At 35.0% G+C, this 24,810-nt stretch overlaps 1 protein-coding gene across 1 annotated transcript in view; it reads right to left on the reverse strand.

The window, feature by feature from the left end:
• Nucleotides 1–24,810, reverse strand: part of ARFGEF1 (ADP ribosylation factor guanine nucleotide exchange factor 1) — a 110,998-nt gene that overhangs the window by 55,441 nt on the left and 30,747 nt on the right. The window contains exons 2-9 of the mRNA XM_028533871.2: nucleotides 21,791–21,821; nucleotides 21,078–21,234; nucleotides 19,039–19,185; nucleotides 17,400–17,579; nucleotides 11,702–11,975; nucleotides 5,876–5,986; nucleotides 2,636–2,808; nucleotides 959–1,092 (exon numbers count right to left, since the gene is read on the reverse strand). Coding sequence (XP_028389672.1) covers nucleotides 959–1,092; nucleotides 2,636–2,808; nucleotides 5,876–5,986; nucleotides 11,702–11,975; nucleotides 17,400–17,579; nucleotides 19,039–19,185; nucleotides 21,078–21,234; nucleotides 21,791–21,821 — 1,207 coding nt within the window. The remainder of the gene's footprint in view (nucleotides 1–958; nucleotides 1,093–2,635; nucleotides 2,809–5,875; nucleotides 5,987–11,701; nucleotides 11,976–17,399; nucleotides 17,580–19,038; nucleotides 19,186–21,077; nucleotides 21,235–21,790; nucleotides 21,822–24,810) is intronic.

Here is a 24,810-nt window from a genome sequence, read left to right on the forward strand (position 1 = left end):
TAAACTATATTTCTGACTCTCAGGAGTTGAGCCTAAAGAGATTTTAGAATTTAGGCTTCTGGGCCTAGAAGATGTTTCCAACTGATTCTTGTGACAAAGTAAAATAAAACTATAGAAAATTTCCTTTTTATTAGATCTGTCTCTAATCTTTCTTCTTAGTTGACACTTAGAACCTGACATGCTCTTTAGGTTTTTAATAAAGTAATGTTGCTTACATTTCCCTCATTTCAACATTCCTTTCTCAAAGTCAATCAAACCTTCTCCAAGGTTTCTTTCACTAGAAAGTTCTCCTCAATGTGTCATGCTATAATACATCAGGCTGCAACATTAGAAAGGCATCCTCTCTAATAACTCCCAAACTCAATCTCAAACAGGAATTACAGTTGACTCAGATGAAATGAAATATTTTTGATGGTTTATGACTTACAAAAATGGTACTTTCCTACAGTTTAAACTACTATGTTTGATGAGATTCAGACAAGCAACTTTCATTGTAAAGTACTTCCTGTTCCCCACAGAGGAAGGTATCATCTTAGGGCATTTTTCAGACCTTAGTGAATATACAATATAGTTTTTAAGATTTCTCTCTCTTAATAAATCAACTGGTAGCTTTCAGAAGCCTAGCATGAAGCTACACGTAACAGGGATACAGCAGCCCTGAAGTTACTTAAAAACTGAAATAGGAATTCATTCAATCATTAGATTTCTACTGAGCACCTACTACATACCAGGCACAATTCTATAACATTGTTGGTATGCTTTGGGAAATAGTGTAAGGTATCTACTTTAACAGATTTGGAACTCGCTATTTTTCAATGTATTTTTTAAAATAAAATAACCCTAAAATATATTTTAAGGGTCTTATAGAACAAGAGGAACAAAAGAAAATCCAAAGATTATCTTACAGTACATTTTGAGCTTTAAAACTATTTGTCAGGCAGAACAGCTGATGACTTACTTTGGATCCGGTGGTCCATCTGACAGCGGTTTCATTGACAGTTTACACAATGACCTGAATACTAGAAAGGCATCCTTCTGTAAAATGTGGGAAAACTTAGCACCAGGTGAAGGTCCTGAAGAATTTCCAGATTCCTAAACAAGTTAACATACTATGAAAATAAAGATATTTGCTAGTGTAAAATCATTTCAGCCTTTTATACATTTCATTCAATTCAATAATAGGTGGAGTTCTATTGGGAGGGAAACCAGATGAGGACTTTGCCACACTGTTTTTCTTTAATCCGACACCCCACCCCTATTTTCAATATTTTCAATATTTAACACCTTGCTAAAATGCATTCTTTTAAAAATCTTCCCTCTTAGTCTCCAAATATAGTTTTTTCCATACAATGGATCCAGTAGTACTTAGCTGTTTTTAACCTCATTCAAAACAATTTTGTTTTGATTGTAACAGCTGTCATATTAGCATGCATTAAAAAAAACTTATCAAAACTGGTGAACTTTTATGTAGCAATTTTAATACTGGAGACAGAAGACGATATATAACATTTTCAGTGTATTATGCTTTATTATTTCCAGGAAGGTAAAAACACAACTGAAACACACAAAGAAGATTTGTGTAGTGTACGGAGAAGGTGCCATGACTGACTGAACGTGAGTGACTAACTGAATGTGTGAAAAGTGGTTTGTGGAGTTTCTTGGTACTACTGACATTTTAGCCAAATGATTCTTTGCTATGGGGCTGTCTTACGCATTGTAAGATGTTTAGTAGCACTCCCCCTCCCCACTAGAAGCCAATAGTGGGAGATAGCTGACATACTCAAAATATCCAAATCAATCAAGTTATTAGTGAAAATGAAAAACGTATATTTTATAGAAAAAATCTAAATGGACTTTTTGGCCAATCTGGTATTACTAACAAAAATTAGCACATCATGCCCTAACAAGATACTTCATCCATAGCCTAAACTATACTTTCCAATATCTATCACTGGATGTTTTATGTTTTTTTTTATTGTATTTTTTCCATTATCATTTATGTCCCTTATATTCTCTTCCACCTCCACCCAGACCCCTTATCCTTTTGTTCTATTTTATTTTTTTATTTACTTTGTGCAGCTAAAATAAGACAATGGAGATCCTCAAAGCAATGTTCAAAAGTTATTAACTAATGAAATTCAACAAGGCCAAGAAAGCTTCCCACTATGTAAGGGACAATGATTTAATGTAGAACTTCCTTATCTAAAAAGGGTGATAACATAAAGTATAAGGTAGGAAAAATAAAGAGGAACTATAACTACCATAGTATGGATTTCACTGTAGCCTTGAACAATGGTAAGATAAAGTTCTCCAGATTTCTGAAAGTTCTTTCCCATCCTATGACACTAGAATTATTTTATAAATATTTGATAAAAATTTTCCTTTTTAAAATTGATTTCAAAGGGGGCATTTTGGAAAGATGTGAATACATGACAAACACTATAGAACTGAAAATTAGCTATCAATTTATTAAGAAAATAAACTGCTCTGATTTGTATCAGTGAGAAAAAAAACCCAAGATTTTATCTCCCCAAATGGAAAACAGCCAGGATTATCAACTACATGTATTCACCACTGGGTGCTGGTGACATAGAAATGTGTAAGAGTAATGGAATTTTCCCACCCACATTTATACCTGAGTATCATTGGAAGAGACAGATAATCTGTCGTCAGGTAAGGATGGTGTATATGCAACAGAAATTGGTGTTCCTGGAATTCCGTTTGCTTGAATATTTTCACTGTCACTACCATCCTCTATCGTTCCAATGTTGCCATCTGCAGTTGCATTTATAGTCCTTTCTCCTGTATCTAAAACAGTAACAATACAAAACACGCAAATATGTCTGACTTAACTGAAATATATAAAATCATGGAGTATTTAAAATGAAACTGGCAGAAAGTGATATGTAGTAACATGTACTGGCACCACTTAAAGGTCAGCATACTTACTCGTAAGTAAATATGCACTTGAAATATATCCAAATATGATCCTAAATAGCTCTAGCAATAAAACACAGCCAATGAAAGGCAAACCAGGATGTGCCAGGGCAGAAGCTTACTTTTAGTCTATATCAGCATTTACTAAACTGGGTTCTAATGACTGCTAATGCCTTTAGGTGGTAATAGAAATTCCTTGAAAAAATATCCTAATTATCAAATAAAAGGGAAATGCTGGGAAATAGGTTTCTTTGTCATAGCCTTTAATTTGCTAATATGCATTGAGTTCTCCAAAGGGGATATAAAATATGCAGTATTTTCAAATTTATTTTACTATGAGCCCTTCCCCCCTTTTTAGAATATCTGTTAATACTTCTAATAACATATTCTTTGGAACATTACTATAGCAATAATGGCCTACACTCCTGAATACTTTTCAATATGTCACTTTAAGTCATCATACTTGTAATTAATATAAACAGAAATAAATGACTTCTGATAGAACAAATACAGGTAATAGAAATAATACCAAGTTTCAGAATTGCTCTAAGGTGTGATGTATATTTCTGTGAAAAAGGAACACAAACATGTTGATGGCCATAACTCAGTAACTATCTAGCAGGAAACTGCTCCTTTCATGCTACCAATTAAAAGAAAACTATAAGCTAGCATGAGGGAAAGGTGCTATACAACAAGGGGCACAGATTTTGGAATATGAAAGAACTGTGTTTCAATTCATGTCTCCACCATTTAACTGAGTAAGTTATTTCATCTTTCTTTGCCTCAGTTTTTTCATCCGCAACAAAGATAATCATGTCTATGAGGAATCACCAACACATACACACACACACTACACACACACACACCTGGTTCTCATTAATATAGGCTATTATTAATTTTATTGATAACTGATAACACATGACCAATTTTTGATTGCTTCAAGTAATGAAAGGACTGTATCTGGCATCCTACTCTGAAACTGCTTTCTGCTCTCCAAATTAGAATACCCTGGATAGATTAAATGGTATAATTCCCAAGCATGTTCTGCAATTAACAAGTGGTATATGAAAGCTATTCAGTTAGTAAAACATATTTGGGTAACTCTGTGTTACACAAACAAGACAGGTGCTTCCCCAACTGGCCTTTTGGAGCTTTAATATGCTGATGTCCGACATGCTAAATATGATTACAGATACGATATAGGTAATCTTACACATATAAAGTATGTTCATACAGATGCAAAGAACTCTCTGGAAGAAATCATTAAAAATTTAATGATCATTGGAAATTGATAATCATTCCTCAAAGCTCTTATTCCAAACCTTTTTTCTCTCTGCACCCAGTTACATCTCTTCCCATGGCCCTTCCTCCATCTTCCCTTAACAAAGGACTTTCACTGTCCACTGAGCTAAGAGATAGGTAATTTAACATAGGCTTTCTTACTCACTCCTGCTCCATCATAAAGTTCCTTGACATCAACTTTAATCTTTTTCTTCCCTCTTGTTTCAGGGGAAAAAATATCCCTTTGCATTTCTAAAATGAACCATTCATTCACCCTCAAATCTATTTCTTCTTCCCTTCAATAGTAGCTTCCTCTCCTAAGTACTTTCTTGTAATATATTTGCAATTTCAAGCATATGACTGGATCTTCCCCATTACTAAACAAACACATACTCAAACCTTTTCATGCTAAAAAAAAAATCTTCCTTCAACTCTTGCCACACTTCAGCTACTGCCCATTTCTCTCCCTTTTTATCAAATTTCTGAAAGGAATAATTGATATTTATTGATAATAGATTCCTCCTTCTCCTCTTAGAAAATTATTCAAAGAAACTGAAAACATTCTCTACATTTCACCACTTCCTACAAGTTAACTTGATTTCTCAGTGCCTCAGTTTTCTCATTTGTGAAAAAGGGAACAGTATCTATATGATCTTATTAACCCATGTCCCATCAATAAATTTAATTTAAAAAAAGGGGAAGGAATAGTAACAGTATCTAAACATCTCAGCATTTGGGAAGGACCCATAAAATTATTTGAGATCCACGGAAATACTAAACAGAGTTAGATATTATTGTTCTGCATTTTTTTCCTCTAATTCTCCCTTAATTGTCTCCTAAACATAAGTGCCAACTTCTGTTTTCAAGGTGGTGAATGGAGCCCACTAATTTACCTTCTCCTTTGACAGACCCCACTGAAATTACTAGGAAAAACATAAAAAAAAGACAAAGTCCTTAATAGCACTGGAAAATTAAGAAGGATATGATCAATGGGCCCAAGTCTTAGAGGATCAGATTATTTAGTGATACTTCTAGAAGAATATGTAGTGAGGTACTATGCTTATTCCTATGCAAGATACCATGAAATATGTAAGCTTCAGTTGACTGGTCTCAAATCTAATCCTATCTCAGTAACACTGTTTATGAAAATGTGAGTGAAATCCCTAACAAACTAAAACATTTTAATACAATACATATCATAGGAACTGACCCAATACCCACTGACTTGGTCATGGTAATGAAGGCATAAGAAATCCTGATTTTCCCAAAAAAGATATAAAATACTCAAAAGCAAACCAGTTTAAACATTTTCTAATTTATAAAGTTTAGCACATTTAGGAGGAAGGAGAATATGTCCCTGCATCCTACCACCAAACATAAAATCAAAAAATGAAATAGCATTAATTATTTTTAATGGGCTGAGGACTATGGGGAATAGAGAGTTTTTTAAAGACTGGAGCTGAAGCTGGAGGAAAAAAAGGAGTATTCTTCCATAATCAAAGATATTTAAATATATTTCCTATACATACGCACTCTCACTAATTTGAAAAAGAGTTTATATTTTTGCCCTGCCTAGTCCCCACAGTATGAAAACGCCTCCACAGTTAGATGCAGTGCCCTCACACGGAACACACTAACTCCTAGTGGCATACACTACCTCCAACCACAATGTTCACCATCTCTTCTACAATGCTCTGCACGATGTCTTGTGGCTTTTCCTCACAGTCATGGTTTTCTCCATCATATAATATATCATTTTTAGATAATGCTTTAAAAAGAAAAAATTGAAGAAAACATTATTTTAGGAACTTTTCTAGACATTTACAATGAAAAACTTTCTTTTAAAAATTAATAAAAGAAAAATGAATAAATGAAAACTAGAAGCAATTACATGTTCAATCTTCAAAATTTATAATCAAATCAAATTTTCAAATATAAATTCAAGTCAGTTTCAACTGATTTATTTGACAAACTATTAAACAATTACACATCTTCGGTAAATTTTCTAGATTATTCTTTTAAGAACCAAAATTTTTAAAAGTATTTTGAATGAAACATTTCAAACATGCTCTACCCTTACCCAATAGTATGTTAAATTTAATTAAAGCCTGTTTTTATTAATTCGGCTCATCAATAACAACAAGCTCATCACTGTGCTCTAATATAGTGAGGTGCCTGGAGAAGCAGTCTCTCTGGGCCATCTTGCCCTCCCCCAGGGACTTTCAACCCTTCCTTACTATTTGTTCCCCAACAGAATCTACATATCCAATGTAAAATTAAATTTAATAAGTAAGACTTCCGGCCAAGATGGAGGCGTAGGTGGACACATGGTGCCTCCTTACACAACCAAAATTAAGGACAACAAAAATTTAGAAATAAAAAAACCCCAGAACCAACAGAAAATTGAACTGTATGGATGTCCCAACAACCATTCATCCAGACCGGTAAGAGGGGTGGAGATGGTGGCCAGCAGAGAAGGGTTGAGGCAGGAAAAAGCGGGGGCTGGCAGACCCCAGGCGTGGGTGTGGGGAGGCAATAAGCAGACCCAGTGAGGCGTACAAGGCAGCTGGCTGTCCGAGGTCACACATTTGTGTGCAGAGAAACCAGGAGAAAATGGGCAGTGAGACAGATCACGCAACCCAGGGCCCCAGCGCTGGAAAATAAAGCCTAAAAGCACTGATTGAAAACTCTTGTGGAGGTTGAGGTGACGGCAGAGACTCCCAGCCTCACAGGAGAGTTCACTGGAGAGACCCACAGGGTCCTAGAATGTACACAAGCTCACGCACCTGGGAACCAGCACCAGAAGGGCCCCTTTTGCTTGTGGGAAGCCTCAGAGAGGACTGAAATCCGAGAGAGCAGAGCAAGTACCATTGTTCCCTCTCGGACCCTGCCCTCACATACAGTGTCACAACCCAGTGACTGGGTTGCCCTGCCCCAGCGAACAGCTAAGGCTCTGCTACTCACTACATAACAGGCGCGACAAGACCCGCCCCCCTCAAAAAAAAAAAAAAAAAAAAGGCTCAAATGGAAGAACAAATCAAAGCCCCAGAGCCAATACTTTTAAGCAACCAAGAGAGAGTCAACCTACCAGATGCACAGTTCAAAGCACTGGTGATCAGGATGCTCACAGAATTGGTTGATTTTGGTCACAAATTAGATGAAAAAATGAAGGCTACACTAAGTGAAATGAATAAAAATGCACAGGAAACCAATAGTGATAGGAAGAAAACTGGGTCTCAAATCAATGGAGTGGACCAGAAGGAAGAAAGAAACATATAATCAGAAAAGAATGAAGAAATAAGAATTCAAAAAAAAATGAGGGGAGGCTTTGGAACCTCCAGGACATCTTGAAACATTCCAACATCTGAATTATAGGGGTACCAGAAGGGGAAGAGGAAGAGCAACAAGTGGAAAACTTATTTGAACAAATAATAAAGGAGAACTTCCTCAGTTTGGCAAAGGAAATAGACTTCTGGGAAGTCCAGGAAGCTCAGAGTCCCAAAGAAGTTAGACCCAAGAAGAAACACACCAAGGCACATCATAATTACATTACCCAAGATTAAAATGAAGGAGAGAATTCTAGAAGTAGCAAGAGATAAGGGGACAGTCATCTACAAAGGAGTTCCCATCAGACTATCAGCTGATTTCTCAAAAGAGACCTTACAGGCAAGAAGGGGCTAGAAAGAAGTATTCCAAGTCTTGAAAGGCAAGGACCTACATCCAAGATTGCTGTATAAAGGGCAGATAAAGCGCTTCTCAGATAAGGTCAAGTTAAAGGAGTCCATCATCACCAAGCCCTTATTATATGAAATGTTAAAGGGACTTACATAAGAAAAAGAAGATAAAAAATATGAACAGTAAAAAGACAGCAAACTCACAGTTATTAACAACCACAACTAAAACAAAAGCAAACTAAGCAAACAACTAGAACAGGAACAGAATCACAGAAATGGAGATCACATGGAGGGACAGCAACAGGGGAGCAGGAGGAGAGAGTGGGAAAAGGTACAGAGAATAAGTATCATAGACAGTAGGGAGAAAATAGATGGGGAGGGAAAGAATAGCATGGGAAATATAGAAGCCAAGAACTTATATGTATGAGACATGGACATGAACTAAAGGGGAGGAATGTGGGTGAGTGAAGGGGGAAAAGGGACAACTGTAATATCATAATCAATAAAATATATTTAAAAAAAGAAAAAAATTTAATAAGTAACAATAGACTGATTCTTCAATTTAATGTTAATTAAAAACATGTAACTGCCAATCAGAACTTCTGAACTGCAAAAGAGCTATTGACTTAAAAAAAAAAAAACTTGACATCACAGTTAGCTTGCATGGACTACTGTAGATAAATATGGGATTTCTACTTGTTTTTTCAAAATGTTCAAAATATATCAGGAAGGCTCAATTAGTTAGTACTTTAGGGTGATTTAGGAACCAGAAACTCATTCTGGGAGCTACTGTCCTATATCAATGGCTTCAGAGTGCCTGTTCGCTGTTAGTGCTACTGTCTAGACAACGCCGCCCCACTCCATTCCCCACCACACACACAGCACTAAAAAGAACCACAACTTATAATTCTGGCTTCCAGAAGTCTGTCCTCCCTATTGTTCACTGACCTTAACCTACTATTTGCTGCATTCTACAAAACACTGAATGGCCACAGGGGGAAACTTGATAAATAAGTATGTTAAATCATTTACCTTATTTTATTAAAAAAAAAAAAATCCCGAAACTGTAACATTGAGAGTATTCTGTGGATTATCGACATATAAATGTCTTCACAGATTATTTTTCTACCATTCTTAAGCTTTGTATTTCTGTGCTCTACTTGGCTAAAATTAGCTAGTCTGAAAATTAAGACTTTCAACATAAATATACACAATCACTGAAATGTGCACAAAATGACTAGTGGATCAAGAGTCAATTCTCCTATAAATCATCTAACAGAAACAGATTATAGTAACAGCAAGTAAAACTTATCACACATGGGAAATGTTTAGAGAAGTTAATTACTATGTTCAAAGTCACACAGCCAGTAAGTTACTCAAAGCAGCTAATGTAATCCAAGAGCATGCAGTTGTAACCAATGGCTCTCAAGCAGAATTTTCATTTGTATCAGCTGTTGGAAGAAAAACATCTTTAAAGCCAACATAATCATGACTATGCCACAGGAGATTATGTCTTATTTATAATTCTGTATCCTATAAGATACCTGCAGTGGTAACCTCACATACAGTATAGTAAATGCTTTCACTCCTTGGGCCTCAGTCCATGTTGTTTTTTTCTGTTGAAAATTTCTTAAATTTTCTAGCTAGTCAATACCTAGCCCTATATAAGAAGGCTTAGCTAAAACATCGTCACTTTCTCTACAAAGGTATGTCCAAACTTGCCTTAGCAGAATTACATCGTGCATGCAACTTTCAGGATATTTATGACATTACATCTCACATACAATGGCCAATGCTGGACCATTCAGGCAGACCACAAGCATCTGAAAAACAACAGCTATCTATACTTCCATCAACTTTTTAACCCCAAGCCCTAATACACTGCCTAGGACAGAGTACGTTAAATCAATGCTGAATGCATGGATAAAGAAAAAAGAAATAAACACCTAGCTTTATTAGAAATTAGCCCTTTGACTCAGCCCCTTTATAAGCTCAGAGTGAAAGTAAGGGAAAAATTTTGACAAGGGCAGGCTAGAAAAATGTAAATCGTAAAAACCATATAAATTCCCTATTGGCCTGAGTACTGTGAATGCATGCTTGGTTTATCAAAATTATGCCTTTGAAAATAAATAATAACGTACTATTAAAATTGGCAAAGCATCTATCTGTGCCCGTGCTGATGTTCATGCCACTATTAGGTTATGGAAAAGATGTGGTAAAAAAATCAAAAGCTGAAAATATATTATTGAAGTCTTTCTTCAAGATGGAAATAAAAACACAGAATTCAGATGAACTGTAATTGAGCCCTAAGAATCATAGTTCTACAGACCACATTGAAGAGGCAACAGAATTTCCATCATTTTCTGATACCAACCTAAGGAGGAAAAAGGGAAATAGCCAAACTCCCTGGCAGTTTTATAGGACAATGGCTGGATCTTAGGATAATATCTGGAGGGATAAACAACTTCATGTGACTATTATTAGAGAAACAAACTTGTAAAATAAATAAATGTAATTTATTTTGTATCTTATAATCTTTTCCTTATAAATTTACTATATTTTGCCATGTATATTGTGCACTTTTTTGCCCAAATCTCTGACGGAAAAATAAGAATGTGCATTTACATGTGTATAATGATTATATACCATGGCTATTAACAATGGGCATAATAATCCTGTGTATAATGAGCACAAAAACATGGGTGTGCGTTATACATGGCAAAATATGGTACTTAGAAAAAGCTGTCAGAGAACATCTCAATATAAAAATAAATGAGCCTTAACCAGTGTGGCTCAGTTGGCTGGGCATCATACCAAAAAGCAAAAAGCTGATGGTTTGATTCCTGGTCAGGACATATGCCTGGGCTGTGGGATTCAGTCCCTAATTGGGGTGCGTACAAGAAGCAACTGATAAATGTTTCTCTCTCATATCAATGCTTCTCTTCCTTTCTTTCTCCCTCTCTTCCCTTCTCTCTAAAAATAAATAAAATAAAATATTAAAAAAATAAAAAGTATTTTTGTATGTCAGATAATTACTCAAAAGAGTTTTTCATACTTAATTTCAGTGCTATTTTAACCATAATCTTTTTTGAATAATATAATGATTTTCTAAAATTTTCAGACACATTCCATAAAACCTTACTAAATAAATGGGTCTCTTGTTTGCTGTAAAACTAATTTTAATAAGAAAAATAAAGTTCCTGCCCAGGCTGTTATGGCTCAGTTGGTTGGAGCATTGTCCCCAAACCAAAAGGTTGAGGGTTCAATTCCTGGTCAGGGCACATACCTAGGTTGCAAGTTTGATCCCTAGTCTGGGGGCATATGGGAGGCAACCAATTGATGCTTCTCTCTCGCATCTCTCTTACTACTTTTTTTAAGGGAGAGAGAAAAATTCTCTCCCTTATGAGAGAAATGAAAAAAAATGTCCCTGGGTGAGGATAATAAGTATATAAATAAACAAACCTTAAGTTCCTATATAACATGCTAACCAGACATTTAGAACTCTTTTTAGTAACATATATCTCCTCCAAAACAAGTCTATATATCACACTGCTCATGAGATGCTAATGAATGCATAGTATCATTAACAGATGTCTTGTGGGCTGAAGTGAAATTAACTTTAGTACTAGGATGGAGAAAGTCCATAATTACCACAATATGTCTGATACCCATTAAGTCATATTACCCTTTCCACATTTCTTTACCAAAAAAAATGCATTCCTATACTCTTCCCTTAACACACACACGCACACACATACACACACACACACACACACCACCCACCACAAACCCCTTCTTAAAAAGATTACTTTCAGCTGCAGTTGCCTGATCAGCTTCGGTCTGTTCATTTTCTGCACTGGAAATATCAGATCCATTTTCAGGTTCTGTGTCATCCTGAAGACTTTTATCCACATCATTTGTATGGGGATCAAGGTCTCCTTGTTCTTGGGATATATGATCAACAGTCTGAGGTGGCAAATATCTAAGGTGAGGTGATTCAGGCTCGTGATGGCTTACTGGAGACTGCAACAGATGGTGATGCTGCCGGTGCCTTTCTTTTTCCATTTGTTTGGCTTCCTGCAACTGGAAGAAATAGGATCATCTAATATTTGTAAAATAAGTTATTTAAAATTTGGAGGATGTTATACTCATTACAAATTATAGTCCACCAGAAACAAGGAATGTAAAATATACTAAACACACAAAAAAGTAACAGTGGTCACTTCTTAAGGAGATGGAAACTGGTACAAAAGAACAGAGATGGAAATCTTTTGCTATATATCCTCTTTTCATTCAATTTGGTGTTTGAATGATTTAAATGTATTACTTAAACAACACCAAAATAAAGAACAAATAACTTTAATAGCCTCAGAATAGTAACTGGATTGTTGCCAATAAAGGATTTACCTAAAATCTAATAGAAGTTTCATTAAGAGAGGAGGAAAAGTGGATGAGGGAATAAAATACTCACACATTCATTTTTACTTATACATACAGAAACAAAGTCTAGAAAGATAAATAAGAAACTAGTAATAAGGGTTACCTACAGGGGTAGGGATTAGGAAGGGAACTTTTCAGTGTCTACCCTTCTACAGTATGTTCTTATGTTACTTTATCAAATGTTTTTTAATTCAAATCAAAATTACATTTAATAAATAAAACTGCAATGAGTACTTAAATGCTCTAGCTCAGTCACTCGATAAAAGTGAAAAAAATTCTATCTACAAATGTTAGTTTTATTTTAGGGGACTAGTCATTATTACGTATAATACCACCTGTAAATCTGGCTCACTTAAAAGACTAAAAACAGTAACAATCAGGATCACAGGGTTTCATTTTTTAGCATTTTACTGTTTTTAGACACATCTCTTTTGGTCCTCATGACCTAATAAAATGATTCTCACAAAATTAATTTCTACAAAGATAAATACTTTATGGTGTCAAATATGAACACTTCATATTCCCTAGTAGTATTCCAGGTTATGTGGAAATACTGGAATTTTATGAATTTACAAACTAAATTTAAATTAACGTATTTTAATGCCTAATAGTAGAAAGAACCCTATTGTTTACATGGTCTGAATCACTTATTTTACAGATAAGGAAGCTGATGGCCTGACTAATTAGTTGCACAGGTGGAATCAGAACAGAATTCTCAGACGAATTCTTTAGCCCATTCATGAGGAAGTCAACTTCCAAATTCACAGTAAGGAATCTATGACTTGGAATCCAATCCAACCCCAAGCCTGACCTCAGCCAACCTGCACCAGGATTTACTGGGACGAGCACATGTTTGGAATCACAGACAAGCAAGATGTTAAAACTCTAGAAATATTCTTGAAAAACAGAGGAAATGCTGTTGTATGAAAAACATCTATATACTTCTATACTTTCTAGAGTATGGGTTCTCAACATCACTACTACTGCTATTTTGACTTGGGTAGTTGTTGTGGGGGGCCTGTCCTGTGCACTGCAGGTGTTTGGCCACATCCCTACCTTCTTCCCAGTAATGCCTCCCCACCCCAGGCATGATCACCAGAAGTGTCTCCAATGTGGCTTCAGGGACAAAACTCTCTCCAGCTGAGAACCATTGTTCTTGAGAAAGAGATCAGCATTTTCTCCAATGAAATAAATTCAGAACTGTACATTTTATAGAGTTTTACTGGGTGGGGCAGTGGAAAAGGTTTCAGTAGTATATATAAATAAAACAGATGTTTAGCTTAGAATTTTAGCAAATGTGGAAGCTAAAATCAGTCTGTCCACCCCTTAGTTTTCTCTCTTCCCTTCTATACTTTTCTCTACTCATAGCAAAGAACTAAATATCCTTTGTGACATGAATATGTTCAGAGCCTTTATCACAATTCAGTTATATATTCCCTTGTGTGATCATTTGTTTAAGGTTCACCTTACCCTTCTACATCCCACAGTTTGAAAAATTTCTGAATGTAGTGGCCAAGTTGGTTTTGCTCAGTGCTGTATAACTGAGACCCATAACAGTGTTAGGAACATGTAAAGAATGTAATAAAAACTTGTTGAGCAAGTCAGATGAAACTTGTATTTATGCCATTAAAAAGTGATATAATTGCTCTGGCCAGAGTGGCTCAGTTGACTGGGTGTCACCCCGCAAATGAAAAGGTTGCTGGTTTGATTCCTATCCAGGACACACACCCAGATTGTAGGTTCAGAAGGGAACAAATCAATGTTTCTCTCTCACATTGATGTTTCCCTCTTCTTCTCCCCTCTAAAATTAAAGAAAAAAGGTGATAAAATTATTTTCATTCATTTCAAAAAGGCAACAATACTACTACTGATGGATGCAAAATAGAAATAATTCAATGTTAATACATGAGAGTGACTAGATAGACTATAGTATATCCTAGAGTATTGTCCATCTGTAAAAAAGAATGAGGAAGATCTCTAAGGACTAACTAAGACGGAATACTTCTTAGACATATTGCTAAGTGAAAAGAGCAAAGTATAAAAGACTATTACCTGTGTGGTACCTAGCCTTTAGGAGGGCCAATAACGATCATCTCTACCTCTTGATTTTCACTTCCTTGTAGAGTCCCCTGCTACACTATACCAAGAATGGTCTGGGTGACCACTTCAAATCATAAGGTAATTATTGCAGCTTCTGTTTTCTTGCTCTCTCTGATCATCTTGACCCCAGGGGGAAGCCAGCTGCCATGTTGTGAGCAGCCCTACGAGACCCACATGTTAAGAAACTCAGGCTTTTTGGGTCATAAAACAGTGAAGAATGGAGGCTTTTCACCAATAGCCCATGGAGTGAGCCTGGAAGCATTACTCTGTAGCCCAACACAGCCCTTAAATGACTGCAGCCCCAGCTGATACGGGGATACACTTGGTCAACTGCAAATTCATGTGAAACCAAGTCACAACCACCCAGCATCCAGATGGGTAATATGTTAATGCAGCGATAGATAACTAATACAGTATGCTACCTTCCATGTAAGAGAGGTGATAAATCAAACCATACATATATCTTCTTATTTATAGTAAAGAAATGCAGGAAAAAAAACCTAGAAACAAGAGATTAGCTACATCCTAGCAGTGGAAAGAGGAGGGAAAGAGGAATAAAATGGTAGGAAGGAGGAAACGGAACTTCTGAGTATATCTTTTATGTAGCAGTGACTTATAAATCATAGTAATGTTTAACATACTTGAAAAATAAATAAGCAATTAAAACTAACAAGGATGTGAGGCAACTGAAATGGAAAACAGGCATTAATAAGTCAACTTGATTGAATTATAAACGAATAACATCAACCCACTGAAGAGTGTGGAGGACTAACCTAATACAGTAACTTTGGAAAACAATATTTTGAGTGGGTACTATAAGGCTAAAAAAAAAAAAAGAACAATATATAAAATGCTGTAATCTACTTAGTAAATTTGCTTCTCACAGTGGTATGGGTTAGCAATTCTAAAACTATTTTGTATAAAATAGGACTAAAGAAACAATTTATCAGAGAAAATGTAAGCCATATTTCTTATTGTTTAGATAGAGGAAGTTATAAATAAAAGAAGGATGAAATGAATCCTGTAGTATTGGACTGGAATCAGAACTAACTATATAAACACTCAGTTTTTAATATACACAGACAGTCACATACAGGTGTGTGGGGAATTGGGAGTGGGGAGGTGGGGTGAGTATACAGCTAGTTCTACCTACTGAAAGGGCCTAGAAGCAAGAACATCCCAGTGGCGATGAACACACCTAGCACTCAGATTTTGGTCTGATCACCATTCTCCAGCTGAAGGAGCCAGGGCTCCCCTGCTGAAGTAGCTGAAGCAGAGAAAATTCAAAATAAGCCTACAACATCTTGAGATTTCAGAAAGTAAGGAGGTGCTCAAAAAAGCATGGGAACTTGTCAAAAGGACACAGGTCAAAGCTGGGATAATTTGGGCAACAAAATAAATAATGACAGTATTGGACTGTAACTAGTAGAATAAAATAAATGACCATGAATACAGAGTGATAGAAATAAAAAATTGAATAAACAAAAGGAGGAAAATAATTCCTGATTAATAAATACAGAAGAAGAGGGAAACAGAAAATCACCATTAGGGAAACCCCATAGTAATACCTGTTGTCAATAAGATTCATTTATGATACCTAAGTTGAGCTGGGGGAGTGTGAGGAGGAAATGGGATATCTGTATAAATTTAAAGTTTCTTCCAAGATATCTATTAACTTGAAAAGAATAACTAGTAACTTTATTGTAGAAGAACCTGGCAGATACCATCTTAACCAAATAACCAAGGTTAACATCACTAGTATAAGACATACCAACATCATACATTCCTGACATAATGCACTGAAAAAGACATAACATTGCTTCAGAGATATTCTAGCAAAAAATGGACAACCTCATTCTAATCATGAGAAAATACCAGACAAATTAAGGGAAATTCAACAAAATAATTGATCAGTATCCTTCAACAGAATCAAGGAGAAGACTGAGAAGTTGTCAATAACTAGAAAATACTAAGTCAAGACAACTCAATGGATATTAAATGCAAGGTGGGATCCTGCATGAATGTTAAAATAGAAAAAAAAGACATTAGTGAGAAAATTGGTGAAATCCAAGGTGTGTAACTGACTCAACAGTATTATAGCAATGTTAATTCCTGTTTCTGATCATTACAAAATCATTATGTAAGATGGTGGCATTAAGGAAAGCAGGATAAAGAAGACCTCTCTGTAATATTTTTGCAACTTTCTGTAAGTTTAAAATTAGTTCAAAATAAGAAGTTAAAAGATGGTTTTCAATTATGAAGACTTATAAGTGATTCTCTAGCTGCTGGTCTCTTACTTCCAAAATATATATTTCATCAATATGGATATGGATTTTGTTTTTATTTTTAAATTTTTTTATTTATTTTTAGAGAGGGGGAGGGGAGGGAGAAAGAGATGGAGAGAAACCAATGCGTGAGATCTCAATCTGCGTGGCATCAATCTGCTGCCTCTCACATGCCCCCAACTGGGGACCTGGCCCACACACCAGGCATGTGCCCTGACTGGAAGTTGAACCAGCAACTTTTCAGTTCGCAAGCTGGCACTCAATCCACTGAGCCACACCACCCGGAACCGTTTTTAAAGGCTTAATGAATAAATAATCTTATACCAAAATAGACTGAATTAAGTAGTTTTATATCAACATCATACTCATGTACTAAGCTTGAGTGCAATAAAAATATCAATGTATAAACACTTCCATGAGGATGACGGCAAGCAGTATCATTCACATTCTACTTGTGAACAATTAAAAACATATCTTATCCAAAGTCAAGTCCGTAAACCTCAGGACAAAACAAAACAGAACAATACTGCATATCTCCAGTAAGTAGGGCCGTAAATGAAAGCCATCCTTCTCTATAGACACAAAAGATTTCATTATGAATTTCTGTAAACTCTTTTCTATGTATGATGCCTGTGGTGTTCTATACAATCTCCCCCTCTCTCTATTTTTTTTTAATACTTACTGCTTGGTTTTCCATGCGTGCAAAGATAACATTTAGCATCTGAGTAAGAGTAGCTTTGGCTGTTGTCTGATTGATGAGATTTTTGCTTGCTAAATAAATATTGTAACATGTTCTCACAGCTTGCAGTACAGTTCCTTCATGAATTTCTATGTGTTGAGATGTTACTGCAGTAAGTAAAGCCTTAAGAAAAAAAGACAAAGTTAAAATGATTTTCTGCATCCAGAGTTTCAGCACAAAAATGTGAGTATTTTTATATTAAAATTAAAACTTTAAGATACTATTACCACTTTCAGTTATATACTAACAGAATTTCCAATATTCACTAAAATTTCTACCTGCCTTGAATATATCATCAACTGTTAAAATATGTTTTCCTCATTCTGGACATAAATAGTTCACACATAAACATCCCAAATACAGAACACTAGAAACTCATTCAATTCATTTGTTTCAACCCAAGTTTCACTTTAATATAATTTACTTTATTAAAGTGCATAACGTTAAAAGTCTGTCGCAGTGGAGCACAGATATGCTTCATATGATGTAACTGTTGAACTAGATTGTCAACTTTGGAGGATAGACCCTAGGTCTTCCAAATTTTTCTGAGATCTTTTCTTGTAGACTGGACTCATTAAACGTACTGTTATTGTTAAAGATGTTTACATATGTTTTACAATAAAGAATTGAATATAATCCTAAGGTGAATCCCCCAATAAAGTGAATAACTTTATGTGAATTTTCTTACCTCAGTTTACTTGCAATTTCTCAAAAGCAGTAACTCATTCTTTTGTCCTTTTCTGTCACACAACGCTATGCAGATACAGCATTGAGTATACAAGCATATGCTTGATAAGCCATGACTGACATGAAACTGCAAATGACAGTCCAAAGAGACTGGACAGCTTTTTACAATACAGATATTACATGACTTGAGAAGTCAATACAGCTAACGAAACTGAATAACTCAGAAAGGAGTTCCACACATGATGGAATACTTTACACACACACAAACAACTTCAGAAGTACTATTAATACAAGAAAATTTTACTGGTATATAAACATACCACCACTACCATTAGCAGTAACATTAAGAATTCATATTTATAACAGACTAAAAACACAACTGAGTAATTTTCTTTAATGGAGTTTAATCATCTAGGAATGTAGTGTGAACCCAGGACAGGGCTGACCTGAGCAGGTTCAGCAGATGGATAGGTGCAAGTAAATCAGGAAAGCTGGTACATAACGAGTCCACATACTGAAGCATGGGTCTAGAGGGCAAACTACAAAGGGTACAGCAGTACAGAAGGAACTATAGGGGTCACGGGACTTTTGCATAGGACTCTAAAGCCCAAGAGATGGAGTATGTATGGTAAACATGCCAGAAAATGAAACACTCTGGTAGACTCTGGGGTCCTAACCCTAAACTGAGACCTTCAAAATAAAATATTTAAAAATATAATCCTCTAAGAAACTCTTGGCATTCAACAACAAAATTCTCTGATAATAGGGTCTAAAAATCATCCATATGACCTCTATTATAATTGGAAAGCACATAAAATGACCTTTCCAAATATTTTCTAAGTAAATGGCTTTTTAAAAATAGATAAAAATAACATAACTTTATATAATTATTTACCTTTATTATTTGCAACTGAACTCCTTCGTCTGTTTGAGGACCTTGGAAACAGCCACAAATTGTTTCAATAATTCTATCAATTAATTTTTTGCCTGGTGTTGTACTGTCTGGAGCATTGCCAGTCAAGTGCCCATAAGCAATAAGTTTCTGAAATGGAAAAAGAAAAAGATTCTAATTAAGCTAATATGTATAATAATTAAATATACATAAATTTTACAACATGTAATTGTATATGTATATTAAAATTTGTACATAAACATTATGGTGTAATCAAAGCCAAGGCAATACCAACTCTTCATGAAGAAAACTTTACTAGCTATAAACATGTGAAATTATTTACACTGTTAATAGACACAAAATAGAACAATAACTACAACAAAACCATCAGATGAAACTTTGAGAAAGCCAGGCCTTGGAACTTGTCTCTGATGAATTACAAGAGCTTATTGCTTTCTATCTAAATATTGCTGATGCTACTTTTGTGAAAGCTATCTTCACTCATTTAAATGACCCCAAATCTCTTTCCAAATTACAATAGATCTGTAAACATGCAGAAAACCTCATTTCTCTATACTGGCTGCAATAAATCACAGATTTATTCAGTACATCCCTGGATGGAAGGTCTTAAGATATCATAATTTTAATTTTCCAAGGAAAACAAGATCACAAATCAAATAAGCTTATCCTTAACGCATCTTAAGAACAAATCACTGAATTGTTAAATAGGTATAATCCACCAACAGTGAAAACACCTGAAAGGAGTAGAACCTCTCTATCTGGAGGTTTGTCTTAAAAATGTAAGGGAATCCACATGTGTAAGTAAAATAAAATACAAGATTTAAGAAATTTTCCTGATATAAATAAAAGTCATAGCTAAAGTCCAACAGTGAATATAAATATTGGGTTGGCTAAAAATTCCGTATGTTTTTTCCCCATGAAATAAAAGACACGTTTTTCATTTTCATGAATAACTCTATTGATTTGGGTATTTTGAATATGTTGGCTATCACCTACATGGTAGAACACGGATTGTTCTCAATTAATGTCTCGATTTGATTGCTGTCAACTTCAACTTGTCTACCTGACCGTGGAGCATCATCCAGTGGGAACTTTCCAGCACGAAACTTTGCAAACCACTTTTGACACATTCGATCAGTCACAGCACCTTCTCCATATACCGCACAAATCTTTTTTTGCATTTCAGTTGCATTTTTAACTTTCTTAAATAAAGCATAATATGCCAAAAATGTTGCATATTTTCTTCCATCTTCAACATTAAAATGGCTACACAAAAATTCACCAATTTTGATGAGTTTTTTTTAAATGCACACTGATATGAGAGCTGTCACAATAAAATCTAACAAAATTATTTTGAATAAAATTAAAGACAACTAAGCGCTACCAGAGTCATCTTACAGAAAAAAATCAAATGAACTTTTTGGCCAACCCAATATTAAGTTGTCAACATTATCCTATTGTTTTTATATAGGATAGCAGGCATTTAGTAAAATCATTTGAAAATGACATATGTAACATCAGCAGCAGGTTAAAAGTATGGTTCTTGCATTTCACTGATGGAAAAACAGACCAAATCAACATTCTCACTATTGATAACCCTAGTAAAGATTTTGTGATTCACTAAGCTAATGATTTTTGTTACCCTTAAACTGAAAACATTTTTTCAATCCTTACCAGAAGACATGCTTAGAGAGGGAAAGGGAGGAAGAGAAATACAGACGTGAGAGAAACATCATTCTGTTCTTGTACACACCCCAACTGGGAATGGAACCCTGACTGGGAATGGAACCCACAACCCCCTCTTCCTACAGGATGACACTCCAACCGACTTATCTGTACCAGCCAGGGCTAAAGTAAAAATATTTTTGCAACTACTGTTGTCTCTCTTGAATATAAACAACCATTTGTTTTCTCATAAAAAAGATTATTAAAGGCTATCATGGAAAATGTCTGAATCAATTGTAATGTTTAGAGACACATTCCTAGTAGATGGTTTTTAGCTAACACCATTTTACACATACCTGTAAACAATCTAGAGATGTACTAACTATGCGGGGACATTTGGACTGGCAGGCCAACTCAAAGGGTAAGAAGTACTTGTCTGCTTCAATAAAATTTGTCTTTGATTTCACTGGTGGAAGGGTGCTTGATCCAACTTTTGCTTCTCCATGAGGAGGACTAAAGGAATAAGAAAAGTCTGATTAGAATGTCACATTTATCATATGATGATACATTCATGTAAAAACACAGAATGTCAGTTCTAAAAGAAATTTTCCTAGTCTTTATCTTCTCTTATTATTACACAAGGAAACCAAGCTCAGAAGTTAACTGATTTGCCAAAAATCAAATACTAGTGGCCAGAGCCGTGACTAAATGCAAGAAAACAAAGAAATTAATAATTTACTTTACATAAGTTAAATTACTAAATAATTCAATATTTACATATCTTCCTAATGTAATTTGAATATAAGACTTTAAAAGCATAATTATGTTATTTCAGAAATTCCCTTATATACTTACTTAATGAGATACTTTTATATTTATAAACATGCTTAAAATTATAATTCTTAATAACCACTTTTAAAATTGATTTTATTTTACAGATCACATGGAAAAAACTTGCCACACTATAATACAGACCAAAATGTGTTACTATTTTGACCAAAATAGTAACTTGTCTGGTAACTGACAAGTCTGCAAATTATTTTCACTAAGGAATAGAAACCCCACTAACCTCTGTTTTTCGGTTTCCGCTTTTATTTCCTCTGGAGAGGGAAAAGCATACATTAGAACACTTGACAACAGAAAGATCATTAAGTAATTTGATTACAGGCTATGTAAACTAATTTTTAATTTCTATAACAAATTGGGAAGTATACAAATTCAAGAAACAATTAAATACTAAAATTCTACTGCAGCCAAACATATTAATTTACACAAATAATTTTATATAATGATGCGAGAAATATAAATTAACAGTAAGAATAGGTATAAATGTAGATTACTAATTCCCAAAGCATTTCTTTTTCTCAAAATAGGCTTTCTTTTTTCTTCTTTTGGTCAAGGAACTATGTACATTAAGCAACCTTGTACTCGATGATGCAGCTGAAGTGAAAAATTCATTCTACTATTGCCAAGCTGCAATAAATCCCACGTTTGTTCAGTACGTCCTTGGATGGAAGGCCTTAGATATTTCCTAAGTACATTAAATATTCCCTCCCTTTATTTTTACTATCAAGTTGCTTAGCAGCTCTGTTTTCCCCCACTGACAGTACAAACAGAAACTTCAAAATAATACTTATGTGAATACTTATAAAACAGTGGTTTTCAAAGTGTGGTCCCAGGGCCAGCAGCATCAGCATCACCAGGACCCACAGCAGACTTACTGAATCAGAAACTCCAAGTGTGGAGTCCTAAAATTGGTGTTTTATGAAGCCTTCAAGGGGATTCTCATACACCAGAAACAAGTTTAAGAATCAATGCTATAAAGTGGTTAAAAGAAACAAGGGGAAAACAGGTGGTTTTCAACCCCTTTGTCCACAGTCATTTATTGTACCTCTAAGACTTCTTAGAGTAGTATTTGAGTCTATGCTGAAAGGGAATTCCTTTTCAATTTTCTCAAAATATAATGAATGTCCAATAATACAGTCTTTGGGAAAACTAACTCTCTATTTTAATAAATTAGAGCTTGGAAACAGTGTGCTTAAGGTTGGCCTTCAACAATACAATCAAGAAATAAACTAATTAATTCTCAACCCAAAAACCACAAAATGCTTCATGTTGTGAAATATTTTCCTGTTAAAGTCAGAATCCTGACAAGATAACCACAAGCAGTAAACTATTTTTGACCATTGCTCTGGAAATACCAGACAATGCACATATACAACACCGAATGTGATAAGAAAAACCATATCTTATCACTTCACTCTTGAAGTGAAAAAAGATAAAACTGGATGCTGGAATTGTTTGTTGAGGGATATTTAGGCTTTTTTAAACTGTGTAGTCATAGCCCTTTAAAAAACTTTATTGGAATTCTTCCAGGAAGTATTCCTTGTAGCAATGAACTCTATCCCTTCAGAACCAACTTTACAAATATTTGTTAAAACCCCAGGAACTCAACCACTACATTATATATAGAAGAAAAGGTTAAAATTGGATAAAATTGGTCACTGTGAATATAGATTTTAAGATATTTTGAAATAAACATGTTTTATTCCTTTCAGGTACATTAAATGACTGAAACTAAGTTGACACAGTTGATAAAGCAAAGGCCTTGTTTAATGAACAAAGGAATAATTAAAACATAATTGATTATACGTAAGTTATATACCCGATTTCCTAGGTACATTAAATATTCCCTCTCTTTATTTTTACTATCAAATGCTCAGCAGCTTTGTTTTTCCCCACTGACAGTACAAAGATAAACTTCAAAATAATACTTATTTGAATTCAACAAATTCTATTATCTGTACACTATGAATGATTTATCTATCTTTCATGCCATCATTTTGTTTTACATTATAGTATAATTTGCAGAGCAACAGCATTTACTCAATGTAAACTAAACTGGTAATCTAATGAAAGACCTTGAAGTCAAATGAATAGTTTTTAACAAACACATTAGAACTTACATATCCCAAGTGTTATATCCTTCAAAGCAGTAACTTGGGAGATTATGTATCAATTATCATACTACTTCCTGTATCCAAAATATTTGTAGAATTCACTATTTGTAGTTCTTTCCTGCTCACTTCCTTTTTTTAAATGAATCACCTCACAGAAGGAAAAATCTCTAGAAAGGGAATCAGATTCTAACTACCAATTAATCACAAGTGGCATGGAACCAAGAATGGTAGGTAACTACGAAAGTTCTTCACATCAGTGCTTCTGTGAAGCACCTCGTGTTGTGTGTGTACAAGCACTGTTCTAGAAAAAGAGCACATAACTCTCATTAGATTCCCAAAGAAGCATATAACCCAAACTATAGAGATGATATAGGATCAATTATGAACAGTGATTTGGATCAACTATGGCAATATACATGAAAGCAATTTAAAAAAAACATTTATAAAATATTACATAAACGTACAAGTAAGGGATTACTTTGAAGAATAACATTCCTTTGGATGTATATATTCTGCTAGGTTTATTTTTTCAAATCCAGTCAAGTGACTTTAGAATCACCTTTCATTATCTGAAGATCAGGAGATAGAGTGGAAGGCTATATTTACAAAATGGTCATTATATTATCTCCATTCCATTTGCCCTTAGGCAAGTGCCCTTGCCTCCACCAAGAGGCAGAGACTAATTCCCCTCCCTGTGAATCTGGACTGTCCTTAGAAATCCATTATAACCAACAGAATGCAGTGGAAGTGACTGTGGACAACTGCCAAGATTATGTCAGAAAAGGCCAAGCAGTTCCTACCTGATTTCTTTGGAATACTAGGTCTCCAGACACCCACTCTTGTAACCCAATGGCCATGATACGAGAAGCTCCAAGCAACATGAAGACCACATGTAAGTGATTCACTCAATAATCCCAGCTGAGCCCCGTTTTCAAGTCACCATAGCCTGGGCATCCGACACGTGAGTAAAGAACCCTCCAGAGGATTCCAGTTCCCAGACATTCACATCTCCCCATCATCTGAGTCTTCCCAGCTGACGCCCCAGACACTGAAACAACATGTCCCATCTGAATTCCTGACACACAGATAATCTGTGATCTAACAAAATGATCACTATGTTACACCACTA

The sequence above is a fragment of the Phyllostomus discolor genome, chromosome 7 (assembly GCF_004126475.2).
Source record: "Phyllostomus discolor isolate MPI-MPIP mPhyDis1 chromosome 7, mPhyDis1.pri.v3, whole genome shotgun sequence".
Classification (NCBI taxonomy): Eukaryota; Metazoa; Chordata; class Mammalia; order Chiroptera; family Phyllostomidae; genus Phyllostomus; species Phyllostomus discolor.